The sequence below is a fragment of the Abramis brama genome, assembly GCF_963993115.1.
Source record: "Abramis brama genome assembly, chromosome: 6".
Taxonomy (NCBI): domain Eukaryota; kingdom Metazoa; phylum Chordata; class Actinopteri; order Cypriniformes; family Leuciscidae; genus Abramis; species Abramis brama.
The window spans coordinates 37599318-37619192 of NC_139968.1; the positions used below are offsets into that span (position 1 = coordinate 37599318).

Consider the following 19875-nt stretch of genomic DNA (forward strand, 5'->3'; position numbering starts at 1 on the left):
ATCCAGGGAATGGAGAAGTTTGGCCTGGAAGACTTGCAGTAAAGCCATTATGTGAAGTGCCGTTGCTGGTTGCCCGGCAGCAGCGTAAGTGCGGCCAGCGAGGGCAGAAGTAGTGTGGCAAGGCTTCGAGGGATTGACAAAGGTGGGCGGCCACCGCCTCTTCGAGGGGGGGGGATCGCCTCATAGCCCTTCTCTTTGGCGCCGTCCACATTAGAGAGCACCGAAGAAAAAGAGGGCTTGATACGAGGTGAGTGTGGTGCCTTCCACGATTTGGTCAGCTCTTCGTGGGAACCAAATTTTTTTCTGAAAGGGGACTGAACTCAGGGAATGAAATAAATTTAAAGAACACATTCAATATGTGACTCTACTCCTCCTCCCGCTAAGCAGCTCCTGATGCCATAAACAAACTGCACTGAAGTGGTGGGAGTAGGAGAATCACTATCAAGGGGAAGGAGGGCCAGATCCCTAGAGAGGAGTCCATAGAGAAACAGGCATAGTTGGAGGCCGCCACAGAGTAAAAGACTATGGAGAAGCTGGCGTAATGGGATGCCCTGGAGAAGCCGGTAGAATGAAGTCCAATGGTGGAGCAGTGCAGTCCAGGGCAGAACCAGGAAGATGGAAGACCGAGGGATGGAGAACCAGGGTGAACCAGAAGTTGATGCAGTCTAATAGAAAAGGTACAAAGCTGTCACTGGGGCGATACCCTAAGGTACAAAAGCTAAAAGGTACATCTTTGTACCTTATTTACCGCTAAATGGTACATATTCAAATGATTTAGGGGGACTGGGGAGGGCCAGCTGAGGAAGGGCCAGGAGGCTGAAAAGGACCAGTGGAGGAGAAAGTGTAAGCCTGGCAACTTTTTTGAATCATGATATCTAAAAAGTCAGGCAGGACTTGTTAGCTGGTGCTCGGGTGTATGGTGACAAATGCTACCTCCAGTGTTGTGGTCTGTTATTCTGTCACGAGTTGGTGCAGGCAAAGCAGAGGTTTGAGGCAAGTATCTAAACGCAGCAATATATATTTATTAAACAAAACCATAAAGACCCATAACATACACATTGATAATAACAGATCAAGAAATGAACTTAACAGGGGGTATAAATACACAGGACAAAACAAAGAACTAATCTAGAAAGAGGTGAATGTAATAGTAGGTAATGAACTAAACTCAAAGGACAGAAAGAAAGCAAAAACAACAGTCTCAAAGGTCAATATAATAATTGAATGTGATTTATAACGTAACAGTTACAACTTGTATTTATTGATAAAATAATACTATCTGCCACAAAGAAAAGTGCAAGTTATAATAGGGGTAAGATGAACAAAATACAACCAACACAAGCAAGAACAGTGCAATGTGTGGGTTGTTGTCAAATCCTGTGGGGGAGGGTACACAGACAACACACTTTAACACCATCCTGTTTGTTCACAATCTGTCGTGTCACAGAAGTGTTCGCATTTTTCAGACACTATCATTTCAAAATGGTTCATATGGTTGTTTTACTCTACTTGTGGCATCTGGTTGGTAAGTTGTATATATATATATATATATATATATATATATATATATATATATATATATATATATATATATATATATATATATATCCTTTTTAACGTATTTATTCTTTATATTTAAACATAGACGTTTTTAATCAGATAGATCTACATGGTTCATCTGTTTAAATATGCTAGATAAATATATAGATATAAGATAAAATATGCTGCAATCAAACTAACATAGAAATAAGTGAGAAACACAACAGAAAATAGGGAAGATGCAAAAAACACAGCAGCATCTGTTCTTACCACATTTGAATATTGATCACTGAGAAATCAGCTAAACATTTACTTTTGTTTCACAGAATGGGTTTGAAATAACATGACGGGAAGTACATTATATAATTTTAATTATATTATCTCCAAAAAAGAAGCAAAAGTAATTTGAACCTAGGGTCCTTTGCACCATGATTAGTGGGCTAATTTACGAGATACAACCTTGGATCCATTAGCACCTAACCCTAATTCCGAGGGGAAATTGAATGTTTATTACAATCCCTACAAGTTCACAGATAACTCTTACAAATGATCTGCTCTGCAAAATCAATGATAAATGAACTCTGTCCATTTAGGTTGTGCTTTGCTTGGCATGTTTGGCTTCACATAACCCAATAGATTTTCGGAGCAAGGGCACTAAAGGGGCCAACTGTGGGACTGTATTATTACTTAATTATAAACCAGTTATTTTAAGTTAAAAATATATATTAACCCTAAATCTGTGACAAATTCAATGTTCTTCAGGTGTGTTTGGTGATACAGATGCAGTGAAGTCAAAGATGGAGGGAGATTCAGTCACTCTAAACTCTGATCTTACTGAAATGGAGGATGATGATCTGATTCTGTGGAGGTTTGAAAAAACTTTAATAGCTCTAATCAATGTACTGGCCGACAGCATGACTGTATATGATGATGTTCTTGATGGGAGATTCAGAGACAGACTGAATCTGGACAATAAGACTGGATCTCTGACCATCATGAACAACAGAACTGAACATGCTGGAGTTTATAAACTTCAGACCAACAGTGTGATCAAGAGTATCAGTCTTACTGGCCATGGTGAGTTATTTTCACATATTTTAAGTATTACACCATTGAAAGTGATGAATCTTAACATTTAGATTGTTTTGATCTGTACTTGTTGGCTTGGGTCGCATTCACGCACACACACAATCCAATTTTCAGTCATTGTAGATCATCTAATTGTATTTAACTTTAAAGAAGTATACACTACTTATAGACTTTTTACCTTGACTGATGGTGATAAACTGTAGGTGTGTCCCAATTCGCATACCTATACAATGCCCTAAATGTATCATCTTGTGAAGAAAAAGTACATACTTCCAAGAGGAGGCAATCTTTAGTAATGTGCATCATGTTACTGTTGTAAATGTCCTGTCAATCTTCTCCACAGTTAACCTCCTCCACATTTAGTTTAAATGAGGTTTTATTTAACAAAGTTCGGGAGGAGCAGGTTCAGATAATAAACCAAATTATGCACAGCTGGAGATTAATCAGTAATCAACTCAATGACAGAGTATAAATTCACAGCAGACCTATCTCTGTTCATTGAAAGTTTGTCAGCATCCCTCCTCCACCCCATCTCCTCACTTCCAGTTCCATCTACACTTACCAACTGGGGGGGAGTACTTTGGGTTTGGGCCTAACTCCGAGCTCGGAGCCCTCCCCCCGGACAGCACGCCAAATACGCATAAACTTATTGTATTAATTATATGTAGATGTGAACTCGTGAATTTAGTTAATTGTATCAGAGAGAATAGTAGCACGTTGATTTGCCAGTAGTATGTCTTTCATATGGAGAACTCTCCTCATGTGTTTGCATAATGATGCATTTAAAAGGTAATGATCTTTATAAAAGTTATCAATGTTTTTTTTTTTTTTTTTTTAAATCAGGTTATTGATTATTAATCACTCAAACCCCTTTATCTAAAACTCTCTACTTAACCGCCAGTTGCTCACATGCGCCATGTTTGTAGTTTTTAAACACTTTTAACCAGACAGTTGATGTTAGCCATTGACTTTGGAAGATGGTGCCGCCGTGTTCGGACGCGGCCCTGGTCACTCCGCTTAGAATGTGTTTTTACTTAGTATTTTACTTACAACTACCATCACGTTTTGCACACATGATATCTGCACTGATCCCCTGTGACAGCAGAACACTTAAGCATCAGAAACCACTTTACCTATTCTGCAACGTTTTATCCACCGATCCAACGTGACCAACTGAGACACTTTGCGCAACGGACAGGAACAATGGCCATGAGAGAGAGCCTCCGAGGTGACAGAACAAAAAACACAGAGGGAAACGTGCTGGGGTATGCAACAGACTGAGGACCAGAGCCCACAGTCCACCTCTGGCCAGGATCCTGCTAGCCAACGTCCAGTTGCTTGAGAACAAGATGGAGGATTTTAGAGCCAGGATAAGATTGCAGCGGGACATACGGGACTGTAATCCTCTGTCTGTCCGAAACATGGCTGATCCCCTCGGTACCGGACGTAGCTGTAACACCGTTCGATTACTTTTCTGTTCTTCGGATGGACAAGACAACAGAGGCCGGCCAAATGAGAGGTAGTGGGGTGTGTTTCAAACCCACTACCTCTCGGGGTTTGTTTCAAACCCACTACCTCTCATTTGGCAGGCCTCTGTTGTCCTGTCCATCCGAAGAACAGAAAAGTGGGTCACCACCGTCGTGTTCCTGATCGCCTCACCTGGAGCATCTAACGATCATGTGACATCTGTTCTATCTTCCTTGGGAGTTTACCTCGGTCATCACCACAACTTTATTTTTATTTCGTGACTAATATTATATATATATATTTTATACCACGACTAGTTTATATCCCACTTTAGGGGGACCCTGTCTAAGGTCCATGATGTGCTCAGCATCTGTCTAAACAGTCATCCGGACTCATCTTTGTGACTGGAGACTTTAATAATGCAAATCTCAGACAAGTTATACCAAACTTTTATCAACTTTTTTTTATCATTTTTAAACAAAGGCTCCAGTTGAAAAACTTTCTATGCATGTTTCGAGGCAAACTTCTCTAGTGCTTAGTCTGCTTACTACCAGTCTGCCGACGAGCACCGAGGGAAGAAACAGATGTGTCAGAGATGAGCGCACAATCACTGTATTGGAGGACGAGGTTCATAAAGCGTGGGAACATCAGGAAAGCAGCCAGCCGGACAGCATCGAGTTTTAAGATCCTGTGCTGATCGGTTGCCTGGCTTATTTACAACCATATTTAATGAGCCCCCCACTCAGTCAGTGGTCCACACATGTTTTAAAAAATCTGAAATTGTTCCTGTGCCAAAAAAAACAATAGCCCTCTTGCCAAAATGACTATCGACCTGTGGCACTTACATCACTAATTATGAAGGTCTTTGAATGACTTAACAATAATAATAAAAAAAAATTAAGGCAATAAATGCTATACTCATCTCTGTGAAAAGGTTAAAAAAAGAACTGCCAAATAACCAATGGATCATTATAGAACCTGTAAGTTCAATTTTAACTTCTTTGATAGTTGAAAGTTCATGTTTGCACTTAGGCAAGGATGCTGACATCTCATGGCGCTGTCGGTGAGAGCGTCACAATTATGGCTTGCTGCCATGCCAACAACGTTGTATTTTGTTAGTTATTATAAACAACCCAGCTGCAGTTTGACTGAAAATACTTGGAATGCAAAATAAATAAAAACATGATTTATAAAAAATAAACAAGAACAATCCGTGATCTATTTTTGCAAATGGTTGTGTAAACTTGCCGCATATAATGTAAATATCAATAAATCGATTGATATAGCCCTGAATCGAATTGTATCTTTGATTTGTTATCTTTAGAATAGCATATATATCGCTGGCTGAGATCGTATCGTCATAACTTTATTGACTAAAGTAACTAGCTTTACGTTCAAGGGTCACTCTTCTACCGTTAATTGATGCGTACAGCCATCTGCCGGAAGCTAGTTATTTTAGTGGAGAAAGTTTTAAATATGGATATTTTTCTTACACGAAGCATCGCTTTACTTCAGAAGACCTTTATTAACCCTGGAGACTTTAATCATGAATAGATGCACTTTGATTGACTTTCAAAGACAAACAGCCATTCACTGCCATTTTAAAGCTGGGAAGAGCAAGGACATTATTAAATATAACTATGAATGTCTTCGTCTGAAAGAAGATTGTCAAATACACAGTACACCTAAGATGGCTTCAGGGTAACAGGAACTAATGTTTGGCCGGAAACAAAGTTTACAGGACTGCGTTCTCTGGAATCTTGTCAAGCGGAGTACTTCTACATTCCGATTGGTTGCCGCTGAACCGCATCATAGCTCATTACCATAAAGTTGACCTGACTTCAACTTTTCTTGACGCCCACACCGTGTTTGATTACTGTTGAGTAGATGATGATCCAGTTTGATGTTCACCTTGAACGTATTTTACAAATGTGTCTTGGATTACAGTGCAGAACTCTGTATTCTGTTCTAACCTATATTCTGAACTGATAAAGAATAATTCTTTATAATTCTTACAGTAGGATCTTTGTTTCAAATGATTATTAGGTTTTCAATATATAAAAGAAAGATGTGAAAGAACTGTTCTGTCATTTGTGTCTGCCAGTTTTGTCAAGCTCTAAGGCATTTCTAAAACGCATGATTACATGTCCTCACAAAAATAAAGTAGCTGTTTATTTGTGTCTGCAGATGTGGATGGTTTTACAAGTGCATTGGTGTCAGTGCCAGAGCCAGTGTCTGTGTCTGTGACGGAGGGAGGTTCAGTCACTCTGAACACTAGTGTTACCAAACAACAACATGAACCAGTGTTGTGGAATTTCAATGACACTCGCATAGCTCTGATCAACGAAGAGGCCAGTGAGAGCTGTTTATATGATGGAGAAGACGGGAGATTCAGAGACAGACTGGAGGTGGACTATGAGACCGGATCTCTGACCATCACAAACATCAGATCTGAACATGCTGGACGTTATGAAGCAGAGATTATCAGCAGCGAAAGTTCAGGCAAAAAGCAAAGCTTGAACAGAAACAGCAAGTGTGAAAGCACAAAAATCAACAGAAAAATCAGCAACAAGGGTGACATCATAAGAATATTCAACGTGACTGTCAATGGTGAGTCATTTGATGTAATTTACTCTGAAGTATTTTACAGATTGAATACTGTAAATTAATTATTTTTCATTTTGGACTGTTTTAAAGAGGGACTATCAGATCTGTTTGCTCTCTCTCACTGTATGTTATTGTTCATTTCTGTCAGGACCACTGCTGTCAAATAGACAATTAGCATGTTTGGCGGTATGGTTCTGTTCTGGGCGAGAACTCCTGCTTCATGCAGCCTAGCATTGGCAAGAGCAGGGAGAGCAGCAATAACCCCCCTTGGGGTAAACAGAACAGAACCAACATGAATGTATGCAAATATATTTAATTCAAGATGTTAAATTACAGCATAATCGAGAATTTATTCTGATTCAAGGGGAATCACAATGGCAAATCCTGATGAGGAGCTGGGGATGGAGCACGGTAATTTGCTTCTGATAAAGCTGCTGGTAATACTGAAGGAGCTTATATATGTATACGGTGATTGGCGTCGTATTCCTATAGGTAGATGTGGATCAGCTGAGGGTCAGCTGATGCGAGTTTGACTAACATGACCTGCCAGAACTAATGCTACGCTTGATAACCTATTTTACTGTACAATCTGATTTCTGTCACAGTAATCAACATTAAACAGATATTCAACTTCCATTGCCATGTGTTCGTTTAATTGCAACATCTATAGTTAAAAACTGTATTTCTATTCTGGTCAAAAATAAACTGACACTCTTAAGTCATATTTAGGAGCAATATTCTGTAAATATTTCAACATGCAATGTTTTTGAAAATATAATATGAGTCATTTGTTTTTAAAGAACCTTTTTCTGAATGTTTAACAGTTTTCATCATAACTGATCATTCTGACTTATGATGTTTATTTATCTTGTTCAGCAATGCTGATACTAGTGATGAGTGATATTAGTATTAGTGATTAATATTAGTGATTTGCTGCTGCAGGAAGCTTGTTTACATTTTGCTCCTTTTCTATGCAGCTGCAAATGAAGAGAACAGCCATAATTATCCATAGTTTCTTTTCTTTCTAATCTGTGTTGGTTTGTATTTCTTTATTTTATTCTCTTGTGTTTTCCAGCTGCTGGTCATGGTAAGGCAGATACCAATAAGGAAATAAAAGAGCCAGAGACCGACAAGAGTATGTTTCATTCTTTTTTGTAATTTATATTCATCCTTTGTCCCAATATATAATAAATTGAACAAAAAATGTATGTTCGTGCAAGGCAAGTTTATTTATAGACCATTTTATACACAAGATAATTCAAAGTTTTTACATAAAAAATATCATTTTTTTAAATAGTAATCAAAAAGATTCAAGGCTAAAAATAAAATATTACAGAAAGAAGATAAAAGAATGTTAAAACTAGTTATACATTAAAATGAATTGGAGGAAAAAAGGCTTAAAATAAACAGTAAAGTAGAAAATCAGTGTTTAATCAATGCACTGATACGTTTTCAATCTGGACTTTCAATCTAGCTTTCAGTGGGGTATTTCCAGGGATAATGGTATAAACACAGTTAGATTCACTCACACTAATGTCTCTATTTGTCTGTATCTGTTTCAGCTTCAGGTCTGTCTTCAGGTGATGTTGCAGGAATAGTTGTTGCTGTTCTGCTGGTGTGTGTAACTGCAGCTGCTGGTGTGATTTGCTATCGCCGCAGGAGCTCTAGCAACGGCAAGTAACACCTACAGATACTGTATTGAGGGGGAACATTTTTTTTAATGTTGCAAAATTGATGTTTATTTGTGTGTGTTTATTTGTCAAAGCAGGGGGTCTGTAGGAAATCCACGTATGAGGTAAAATACTGCACTACTGTAGTGTGTATTTATAGATCTGTGTTTCACATGCACTTAAAAACTACTTTTCTGTAGCTGTAAACAGCACTAATTTCTTTTTTTATCATCTGTGATTTGTTGCTTTCTTAGACCGAGAAAGACGCATGATCTGAGAGGATCGCAACAGCTACTGCAACATTATTCCCATAGAATTTAATCAGCTAAAACAAAAGTATCCTATAATATTCCTCTGAAAATCAATTATGGGAAAATCAGCTGAAACATGATGAAATGCTTTGCAGGCTTCTTATTAATGAGACTGTAGAGCCCGATCTCACAGGAAAACGTACAAATTCTACGAGGTGGCTTATTCGTACGAATTCATACGACCTGACTCGTACGAATTAGTACGTTTTTTGCAAAATCGTACATATTTTACGAATTGGTCAATTCGTATGAATTCATACGAATGACCTACCCCTGACCCCGCCCCTAAACCTACCCATCACGTGGGTTTAGACAAATCGTACAAATTCGTACGAGTGAGGTCGTACGAATTAGTACGAATTAGCCAACTTTTTATCATTCGTACGAATTCGTACGAATTGGTCGTGAGATAGCGTTGGCCTGTAATATAAAAATGTATTTCTGGGTTCAGGGTTCCCACAGGTCCTTGAAATACTTGAAAGTTTGTGAATCTGAAAAAATGTTTTCAAGGCCCTGGAAAGTTTTTGAAAATAACCATACATAGACATGTGCTTGAATTTATTTTGTGCAATAAGTTTTCTGGAAATAATTCCACATTCACTCCAGTCCCCTAAATGTCTTATTTCGCCAACACTTCATGGCCTTTGCATACTAGCTTGCTTGATTTACACTAGTTGAGCGCATTTACGCGTTACGTTAGGGTTTTTCCTGCATAGAGAATTATAAGGCGGCCGCCTCCGTCAAATTTTGTGCCGCCTCTGGCTCTCGACAATAAAACATAACTAGGGAATCACCGAAAACCTGAGGATGATTCTGTTTTCTAGGGGTACCAGGCTCTACCCACAAAAACAATGTGGGAAACACATTAGGCTATATGATGATCTACCAAATACAAATTTTATTATCTTATTATTAAAATACATTATTAGGATTTTACCACATCCTCCTCATTTTGAGCCAGGAAAAACCCTGAGTTATGTTAAGTGTTTCCCGCATTTCACGTGTGCATGAAACTACGATGGTACCTCATCGTTTGTTGTTGGACACAACAAATGTGTCCCCACATTAAATCCTTGAATTTGAGGGTATTGGACCTGGAAAGTCCTTGCCAGTCCTTGGGGGGCGCTTGTCTGAAGTTTAAAATCATTGGTTACCCGTAAGCCAATCACATAACGTAGTGTGTGTTAGCATGCTCAGCCACAACTTCCACTGTAAACACATGTATGATGTGAAAACAAAACCATCGAGCGAAATACTGGAGTGAACATGACTGTGAACGACTTTTGCAGATTATGTGAAGTAAATCTACGCATCCACGGTACAATCAGTGTCTACGTCACGGCTCTCAACCTTTGTCCTTGAATTTGAAGTCAACCAAGGTGTGGGAACCCTGTGGGTTTTTTAGATTGTTTGCTGTACACTTCACACTGCAGCTTTTAAGCATTTTTCTGTCTTTTGTTATAAGTCATAAATGACAAGGAGGCAGCCTCTCGCAATGCAAAGTCAATGGAGACCGGGGTTGGGGGTTGGGGGGGGGATCATCCAGAAATAACAATGACAATTAAGACTTGGTCTGTTACTTGTTCTCTTAAAAAAAAAAAAAAAAAAATACCCCATGTGTAAAGAGGTGTACATTTTGTTGTTTTTTAAATAAACTGTTTAATGCTGTAAATGTGTTTTTATTCAACCATCATTCAAATCTGATTCTGATTTTATAGTTTTTTTTGACACCCCTTTATTTATAATAAAAAAAATATGTATGATTCAGATGCATATCAGTTCAGTAGTATTCAGTTTTCTGTTCAATTCCACAGGGATTTATTGGCGTGACAAATATTTTTACATTCATATTTGTGGGGTTCCTGCATACAATTATCAAACAAAATAAAAATAGCAGCATAATGCAAATTAAAAAAATGAAAACAATGTAATTCTTTAAATTTGTAAAATGGATTGCATTAAATAATAAAATGAAATATTAAAGAATTTTTATCGTTTTGGTTTTATATTTTATCGTATCGAATATTTATCGTTTTATCTCCAGATAGCCCCAAAAAAACAGTTCTGGTAAGCAAAGCAAAATTTTTCCATCACTAAACAATTATACCACACATATGTAAATATGTAAATATTTAATATGACAATATCTTTACATATTAAAACCAATAAATGACAATATTTATGACATCATTGACCAGTAGAACAGCAGAAGCCACGCCCATCAGCGCAGTGACGACCAATCGCAGCACAGCTTCCACTGAATCACAGCAGGGGACGTGGCCTTCTGGAGAAACTAATGAAACAAATGATAAATTAAATATAGATTTTCAACAAGATGATTTTATTCTCTGTCAGGAACTCAGATATCAACAAAAGTTATCTGCAAAAACTCAAACCTGTTGTTTAGAATGACATGAGTAAGTTAGTTTTATTTTTAGATTAATATTTCTTTAATGCATTCCTGGCACTTAATCAGCAAAAAAGCTCATATGACCATTGATGTACCTGCACATGTCTGACAGAGTTCAGTGATGTTAACATGTTCACATTTTGGCATTCCTTATGATGATGATGATGATGATGATGTGGTGGCAAACAATTTTCTAATACTGAATAAGAGACAAACATGGATCAATTGTCTTTAAAGATTATTTATTCCCTTGCATGGAAAGGTCAGCAGTCATACAGTCATACAAAGTGCCTTAGAGTGTGACAAAGAGTGGGGGGTATTCTTCCTTTATAGTTGTTCCTCCCCCTAGGTTGTTTTCCCAAGGCTAAATCAAGATACATCTTAACACGCCATAACTAACACATTTGTTCAGATTTGTCTATCATATTTAATCATATTATACCCTTGAATGGAGACTTTATGTCTCGGTCATACATTAACTTTTGTCAGGTCATATACAATACACATACATGGATATGTATCGACACCACATTAATCTAATTACCATCATATTTGATTATATGAATATAATTAAATGCAAACATAATAGAACAGTACATTTATTCCACAATGATGATGATGATGATGATGATGATGATGATGATGATGATGATGATGATGATGATGATGATGATGATGATGCGTCTCTGCTGGTGACAGGAACAGAAGTAGGAGCTGGAAAACATGAGAAAAATCAAAACGTTTTTTTTATTGCAATATCAGTCACAGACATTTAAAGCTGACAGTCCTGGAGAATGTGTCTAAATGTTAAAGTGGATTGTGGGATTTCACAGAGTGTGTGTGCAAAGACATTTGTTCACACACCTGCATACATAGAAGTCTACTTATTATAGGTGACTTTGAGCATGTCTTTTTAAGAAGTCACTTATACATTTGGGCAGTCTTATTATAGTGATGGGATAAACAAAGCTTTTTGAAACTTTAAATCCACTGAACCAATTGTTTTGCAAAATGATCCAAGCATAAAAAGAGCTGTATGTAAATAATGAATACACACATCAAGTACTTGAGTAAAAGTAGCTTACAGATACTAAACAGTAAAAGTTTTAAGTCCTTTACAAATTTACTTGAGTAAAAATAGGCTACAAAAGTACTTGATTTTTAACGTACTTAAGTATTAAAAGTAAAAAGCAAAAAGTAACTGTGTGTGTGTGGGGGGGGGGGGTCTAACATCATTATAAATTATTTTAAATTGTCAAGTAGCCACAGTCAGTAGGAATTCATTTGTGATGGATGCAGATACATAATATGTAATGTGTGTTAACAAACAATAAACAGACGTCACATGGGCTAAATGCATAACATCGTAAAATGAACACTGTGCACGCATGATAGTTTTATATAATTTGTAATGGCATGTTGTGTGTTTTTTGTCTTAAACTCTACACTGTTGAGGTGATGATATGAACATGCCCACATCCAAGCATTTACAGCTCAGCTTTAACAGCAGATTCAGTTCACAAACCACTGGAAATCGTGACCTAAATATTATTTTCATTTACAATAATCAATCAAATTCAAAATTTCTTTTTGAGATTTCAACTCAAATGAAATCCTTTATAGAAAACACTAATAAAAATGAATGCTTTGGCATAATAACTCATGTTAGATTTGTGTTGGTCAGATGAAGTTCAGGCGAAGTCTGAGCACTGAAACATCTGCAACTAAGATCAAATTTAGAATAGAATTTAGTCCCATTTATTCATATTATTATTATTATTCATATTATTATTATTCATATTATTATTATTATTCAAAATACTGTAAATATGTTTATTTATTCTGACTAAACCTATTTGTGTCTTTATGCTTTTTTAAATTTGTTATTCTTAAATGTTATTATGTGTCTTGTTATATTTATATGTGGAATGGAAGCTTCACGACCGAGGTCAATTCCTTGTGTGTTCAAACCCTTGCCTATAAACATTCATTTTATTTCATATTTTATTTTTATAATGTTCAATTATTAAAATATATTTTTCAAGTTAGTACTTTAGATAACCATTTAAAATTATTAATCTTTTTTTTTTCTTTTGATTAATGCAAGGTGTGAGACCCCGACCCCGGGACTCCAGATACTATAAGTTGTGATGTATTTGGTGGGCTCAGACCCCAAGTATATATTTTTCCTCTTTTTTTGTTTTTTTTTTGGTGTCATATCCTACTAATGCGTTACACTTTCAGTTCCAGTTGTTCAATCAATCAAGTGTTTACATGTTCTCTCGATAAACTACCCCTTTCAATCATATGAAAATTATTTGTAATAGAGCTGACACTTTGAGTTTGTAATGGGTTATGTTATAGCCTTACTTGTTTTTAATGTTGTTATGAAATATCTGTAGTGACTGCATGATCATATCACTATATTATTTACCATCATGCGAGCCTCAAATTAAAGCTTGGCGGACCACATGAGGCTCGCAAGCCGCGCAATGAGTAACTCTGGTTTAGACAATGGCCACATTGGATCGGTAAATAAAACATTGCAAAAGAGGTGAGTAAAGTGGTTTCTGATGCTTAAAAGTGTTCTGATGTCATGTGTGCAAAACGTGAGGGCGATCCAAGCCAACAGGTAAAGATCAAAACAATCTAAATGTAAGATTCATCACTTTCAATGGTGGAATACTTAAAATATGTGAAACTGATAACTCACCATGGACAGTAAGACTGAAACTCTTTCTCACACTGTTGGTCTGAAGTTGATAAACTCCAGTATGTTCAGCTCTGATGTTCATGATGGTCAGAGATCCAGTTTGATCGTCCAGCTTCAGTCTGTCTCTGAATCTCCCATCGAGAACATCATCATATACAGTCATGCTGCCGGCCAGTACATTGATTTGAACTATTAAAGTGTTTTCAAACCTCCACAGAATCAGATCATCATCCTCCATTTCAGTAAGATCAGAGTTTAGAGAGACTGAATCTCCCACCATCACTGACACTGACTTCACTGCATCTGTGTCAGCAAACACACCTGCAGAACATTGAATTTGTCACAGATGAAGGGTAAATATATATATTTTTAATAAAATAACTGGTTTATAATTAATTAATAGTACAGTCAGTTGGTCCCTTCAGTGCCCTTGCTCTGAAAAATGATTGGTTATGAGAAGCCAAACATGCCAAGCAATGCCAAGCAGATCATTAATTATTGATCTTGCAAAGCAGAGCATTTTAAAGAGTGCTTTGTGAACTAGTGGGGATTGTAATACACATTAAATTTCCCCTCTGAATTCTCTAGTAGAAAACATAACTGGAAGTAAAACAACTTAATTCCAACGGTGTACATTGAATGGTTTGCATTGCTTCTTTTTTGGAGATAATATAATTAAAATCATATAATTTACTTCCCGTCATGTTATTTCAAACCCATTTTGTGAAACAAACGAAAATGTTTAGCTGATTTCTCAGTGATCATCATTCAAATGTGGTAAGAATAGATTCTGCTGTGTTTTTTGCATCTTCCCTATTTTCTGTTGTGGTTCCCACTTATTTCTATTTTAGTTTGATTGCAGCATATTTTATTTTGGGTTTAACCAACAATGTAGATCTGTCTGATTAAAAACATCTATGTTTAAATATAAAGAATTAATGTGTTAAAAAGAATTTGAATTTAACTTACCAACCAGATGCCACAAGTAGAGCAAAACAACCATATGAACCATTTTAAAATGATAGTTCCTGAAATATGCGAACACTTCCGTTACTGACAGATTTTGAACAAACAGGATGGTGTTAAACTGTGATTTTAAAGGTATAGCGGAGGATCTTTCCGATTTTAGATTAGACCCACCCTCTCCACTTTTTGAATAAGTTTGATTGATTCACCAGAATGATTGACAATTAGGAGGACCAATAGTATACACTATCCACCCGGAAGTAAAATAATCCTCCGCTATACCTTTAAGCTAGTGTTTGCGTATGAATCCTCCCTCACAGTATTTGACAACAACCCACAAATTGCATAAAAAAATATTTGTTGAATTTAATAAATAATGTTATCATAAGTGGTTGCACACAATTGATTTAAGCTACATTTAAACAAATGCATTAAGTTGAACTAAAATTGATTAAGTTCAACTTAATGCATTTGTTTAAATGTAGCTAAAATCAATTATGTGCAACCACTTATGATAACATTATTTATTAAATTCAACGAATTATTTTTTTCAGTGTGTGTTGGTTGTACTTGTTCATCTAACCCCTGATATAACTTTTCTTTGTGGCAGATAGTATTATTTTATTTATTTTAAAGGGATAGTTCACCCAAAAATGAAATTTCTGTCATCATTTACTCACCCTCGAGTTGTTCCAAACCTGTATGAGTTTCTTTGTTCTGCTGAACACAAAGGAAGATATTTGGATGAATGTTTGTAATCAAACAGATCTCGGTCCCCATTGACTTCCATAGTAGGAAAAAAATATACTATGGTAGTCAATGGGGACTGAGATCTGTTTGATTACGAACATTCTTCCAAATATCTTCCTTTGTGTTCAGCAGAACAAAGAAACTCTTACAGGTTTGGAACAACTTGAGGGTGAGTAAATGATGACAGAATTTTCATTTTTGGGTGAACTATCCCTTTAAGTTCTATATCACATTTAATTATTAAATTGACCTTTGAGACTGTTGTTGTTGCTTCCTTTCTGTCCTCTGAGTTTAGTTTATTCCCTGTTTCAGTCTCCATGTAATCTCTCTCTTGTAATCTCTCACTTTTATGTGTTTTTGGTTTGAATTATTTGAAATGCTATGTTTTAATTGCATGTGCATTTGTGCTGAGATTGTAAAGCACTTTGGTCAACATTCGTGTTGTTTTAAGGTGCTATAGAAATAAACTTGACCTTGACCTTGACCTTGACCTCACTTATTAGTTACCTACATTCACCTTTAGATTATTTCTTTGTTTTGTGCTGTGATTTATACCCCCTTTTAAGTTAATTTCGTAGAGATGGCCACTAAATCTAATGATCTAAAGACAATAGAAGCAATTACCCCCCAAATTGTATAAACAACACATGGTCACAAGAACTAAGACTCTAAACATTCACACAAAGTTCAAATCTCAGTAGGAAGATCAAAGACTAACAAAACCCCTGACTATTTCAATATTTAGACAGCTGACTTACAGCTGACTTGCATTAAAGAGGAGAGAACTTGATTAGAAGAGAAAAAAAAACCCACAAACGGTTAATTGTTAATACAGTGTCTTTTAAAACAATATCCCCACAATCTGTTATCATCAATGTGGACGTTGTGGTGCTTTGTGGTTTTGTTTAATAAATATATATTGCTGCATTTAGATTCTTGCCTCAAATCTCTGCTTTGCCTGCACCAACTCGTGACAGAATAACAGACCACAACTTTGGAGCTGGCATTAGTCACCAAATACCCTGAGCACAAGCTACTCTCTCGTCACAAAATGGCCGTCCACTGGAGGGTAATGTTGAGGAGTTTCTCGAGCCTTGGAACAAAGCACTCTCAAGGTCTGTGTCTGGAGTTGGCTGGATGAGTCCCTGTTTGTACTGATGCCTGAAGGAGAAACGACCTGACTCTTGTACGCATTGTGTCTGAGTGGATCCTACCTTACTGCTGGTGAAGTGGAAGAGGACAACATCACCACAATCCACTCTCGTTCTTTGAGTGCCATCAATCTCCATTCCAGAATTCTTTCCTGATCCATCCCCACCTTCATCACACACCTGCTTCAGACCCTAAGCCAGAAAAAGGGCCGCCATTGACCCCGAGACAGTGCAGCAAACTGCCATGAAACCTGAGTTGGCATTTGCCACATTGTCTGTCCCGGGTCAGCCACTTATTAATCTAAACACCCTGGAATGGGTTCTCAATCTCTCCTTCCCCATTGGTCCTGCCTTACTTGTTAGATATCATGATTCCAACATGTTGCCAGGCTTACACTTTCTCCTCCACTGCTCCTTTTCAGCCTCTTGTGCCTTCCTCAGCTGGCCCTCCCCAGTCCCCCTAAATCATTTGAATATGTACCATTTAGCGGTAAATAGCCTAAGGTACAAATATGTACCTTTTAGCTTTTGTAACTTAGGGTATCGCCCCAGTGACAGCTTTGTACCTTTTATATGAGACTGCATCAACTTCTGGTTAACCCTGGTACTCCATCCCTCGGTCTTCCATCTTCCTGGCTCTGCCCTGGACTGCACTGCCTAACGCTCCACCATTGGACTTCATTCTACCGGCTTTTCCACGGCATCCAATTCACCCTTTCGCAGGGAGCTTAATTGACAGGGGATTTGACCAATCATAATCCGCCATTTTGTCCGACAAAGCAGTCAGGAGAGATAGCAGATTAACATGGGAGGATTTGAACTTGAAAAACGGAGTGTACTGACGCCTTTCCGCGGTTTAAAACAACATTCCTTCTTATGTTCATTCATGTTTATTTGATGCTATAAATGAACTAGAAGGAAGAGATGATCGATTCACGAGCAGCTTTAACTGATACTGATACAGCGATCTGTCAGACACATTTAAGAGCCACGAAATGGTATGTATCGTTTAAATTTCTTTTAAAAAATGACCAAATTTGAAAGGTGAGACTTTGTTTAATATGTTTAATATCAAAAGTAACCGTCTGTCCTGTCTGTCAGTGTGTTGTCAGTCTCCTCTCTGCTCCGCAATGTATTTTTCACTGCGTGAGAACATGGTGTGTCGTGAGAGCAGCATAGCTTGTCGGACATAGCGACAGTAACTAAGGGGGGTGGGTCTTTGCGAAGGGTCAATTGCGCCAGCTCCTCCATGGTCTCTTTGGCGGTCTCCAACTCTGCCTGTTCCTCTTTGGACTCCTCTCTAGGGATCTGGCCCTCCTTCCCCTTGATAGTGATCACCTACTCCCACCACTTCAATGCAGTTTGTTTATGGCACCAGCAGCTGCCTAGCGGGAGGGGGAGAGGAGTCACATCTCGTATGTGTTCTTTGAATTTTGTTCATTCCCTGCATTTAGTCATATATCAGATTTTTTTTTTTTTTTTCAAAGTTACTCAATCTGTTTACTTGTTTTTAGTTCCTCTATTTGTCCTGTGTATTTATACCCCCAGTTATTGGTCTTTTGTCGTGGGTATTGGTTGGTTGGTTGGTTGGTTGGTTGGTTGGATGGTTGGTTTGCATTGTGCCCCAGAGGGTTTTTCTTTTGTTGAATAAATACTGTATATACTGCTACATTAAGATCCGCGGCTCAAATGTCTCCTTTGCCTGCACCAACTTAAGTCACTTTCCACAATTCTGGTTGGTGACTAGTGAACATGTTTGTGAAGCAGAAGCTGTTTGTTCACCACATTTCTCATCACAAAAAGATGAGACCACAGGAGGTTTCACTTTGACTCACAAACTGAGCTGATGGAAGTGAAAAACATTTATTTTACTCCAGTCCGAAACATTTTGTAGGTCTTGTGTTTATATGTTTTTGCACTTAAGTTAATCATTAATTTAAACTATGTGTTCTGTTATTTGCTTTGATAATATTTCCTTATAATATATTGGAAATTCACAAATTCACAACCAGTGTACAATAAAAATGTATTGTTTTGTCATTCCTCTAGTGCTTTGGCAAAAAAAAAAAAAAAAACAATAATAATAATTGTATTTACATCCTGGATCCATTTACATTACTGTATCTGTTTAGACAGTAATTTATTTAGTACCATTTAGCTTTTTTGTGTGTATTATCTAATATGAATACATCAGAAAATAAAGCTAGCGCAAGTTCTGCCAGGGAGACTCAATCATTTACGTCACGAATTGCCTCTTCAACTACCCATTAATTTTCTTGCTGTAGCATAAAAGGGCAGCACTTACTCATATCTGAGTCCGCAGATGCTGTTGCTCCAGCCACCACCTTCCTCCCCACCACCACTAAGACGGATCTTCTCCTCCACCCCCCCCCCCCCATCACGACCACCCAGGTGTCCACCATCACCATCCCCAACATCACTAAATGGGCTCTCCTCTCCAACCTGAAGTCTTCAAGACGCCCTCCCTTCCATCCACCCCACCACCACCAGATGGCCCCCTTCATCGCCTCGGGGGGTGAGCGGCGCCCCTGCCTTCATCTTCAGTCAGCAGTCGCTGATTCAATACCCCTGGAATTCGAGTCATGAACGGGGCCTCCGCCAAAGAATTTGATTGCTTGCTGAGCTCATTAATAAATGTCTATGCTACAGCATTAATTCTCCCGAGTCTTTCTGGTAGAATTATATCTTGATAACTGTCTGGATGACATTTTAAGATAAACTTATTTAAGAATGAAGCTAATGTAAGCAAATGAAGTCGCTTCATTCTTTATGAAAGATGGTAAAAAAATATAGAGGCTCAAGTCACCTCACACTAGTTTCGTGTTGTCAGACCTTAAAGCGACTCATTGTGGGCGATCTGTGTGCGTGACATCTGAGACTGAGACTACTCACATAGAGGGGAACTGTTTTGCAGACTATTTTAAAGACTGCTGAACTACTGGATTAATGCAGCAATTTCTCGGGCTGATTAAAATAGTTAATTGCTTTGAATTAAGACTAAAGCAAGAAGTGATGTCTTACACAGAATATATAATAACTCACCAACCAGACACCACAAGCAGAACAAAACAAACATGCAAACCATTTTCAGATAACAGCACTATGTGAACACTTCTGTGACAGACAGATTGTGAACTCACATGACAGTGTTAAACTTATATTACAGTAATGTAGTGTTGCA

The 19875-nt window shown here is 37.6% G+C and overlaps 2 protein-coding genes and 1 long non-coding RNA gene across 4 annotated transcripts in view; 1 reads left to right on the plus strand and 2 right to left on the minus strand.

Moving 5' to 3' along the window:
- Positions 1-19875, minus strand: part of LOC311084841 (uncharacterized protein) — a 334198-nt gene that overhangs the window by 91662 nt on the left and 222661 nt on the right. The window lies entirely within an intron of this gene.
- LOC311084851 (uncharacterized protein) lies at positions 1435-11717 on the plus strand. 2 transcript variants are annotated; one of them, XM_084117136.1, is made up of 7 exons: positions 1435-1525; positions 2302-2616; positions 6283-6705; positions 7778-7837; positions 8265-8375; positions 8471-8497; positions 8627-11717. In XM_084117136.1, the coding sequence occupies exons 1-6, from the start codon at positions 1483-1485 to the stop codon at positions 8479-8481; spliced, it is 963 nt and encodes a 320-aa protein (XP_083973262.1). In that variant the 5' UTR covers positions 1435-1482; the 3' UTR covers positions 8482-8497; positions 8627-11717. The 2 variants fall into 2 exon arrangements, with proteins under 2 accessions (XP_083973262.1, XP_083973263.1); XM_084117137.1 differs by lacking the exon at positions 8627-11717 and having other exon boundaries at positions 1444-1525; positions 8471-8496.
- On the minus strand, positions 11683-14867 carry LOC311084891. The gene is made up of 3 exons (XR_014606653.1): positions 14776-14867; positions 13807-14127; positions 11683-11807 (listed from the first exon to the last, which is right to left on the minus strand). It is a non-coding gene; the product is annotated as an uncharacterized lncRNA (long non-coding RNA).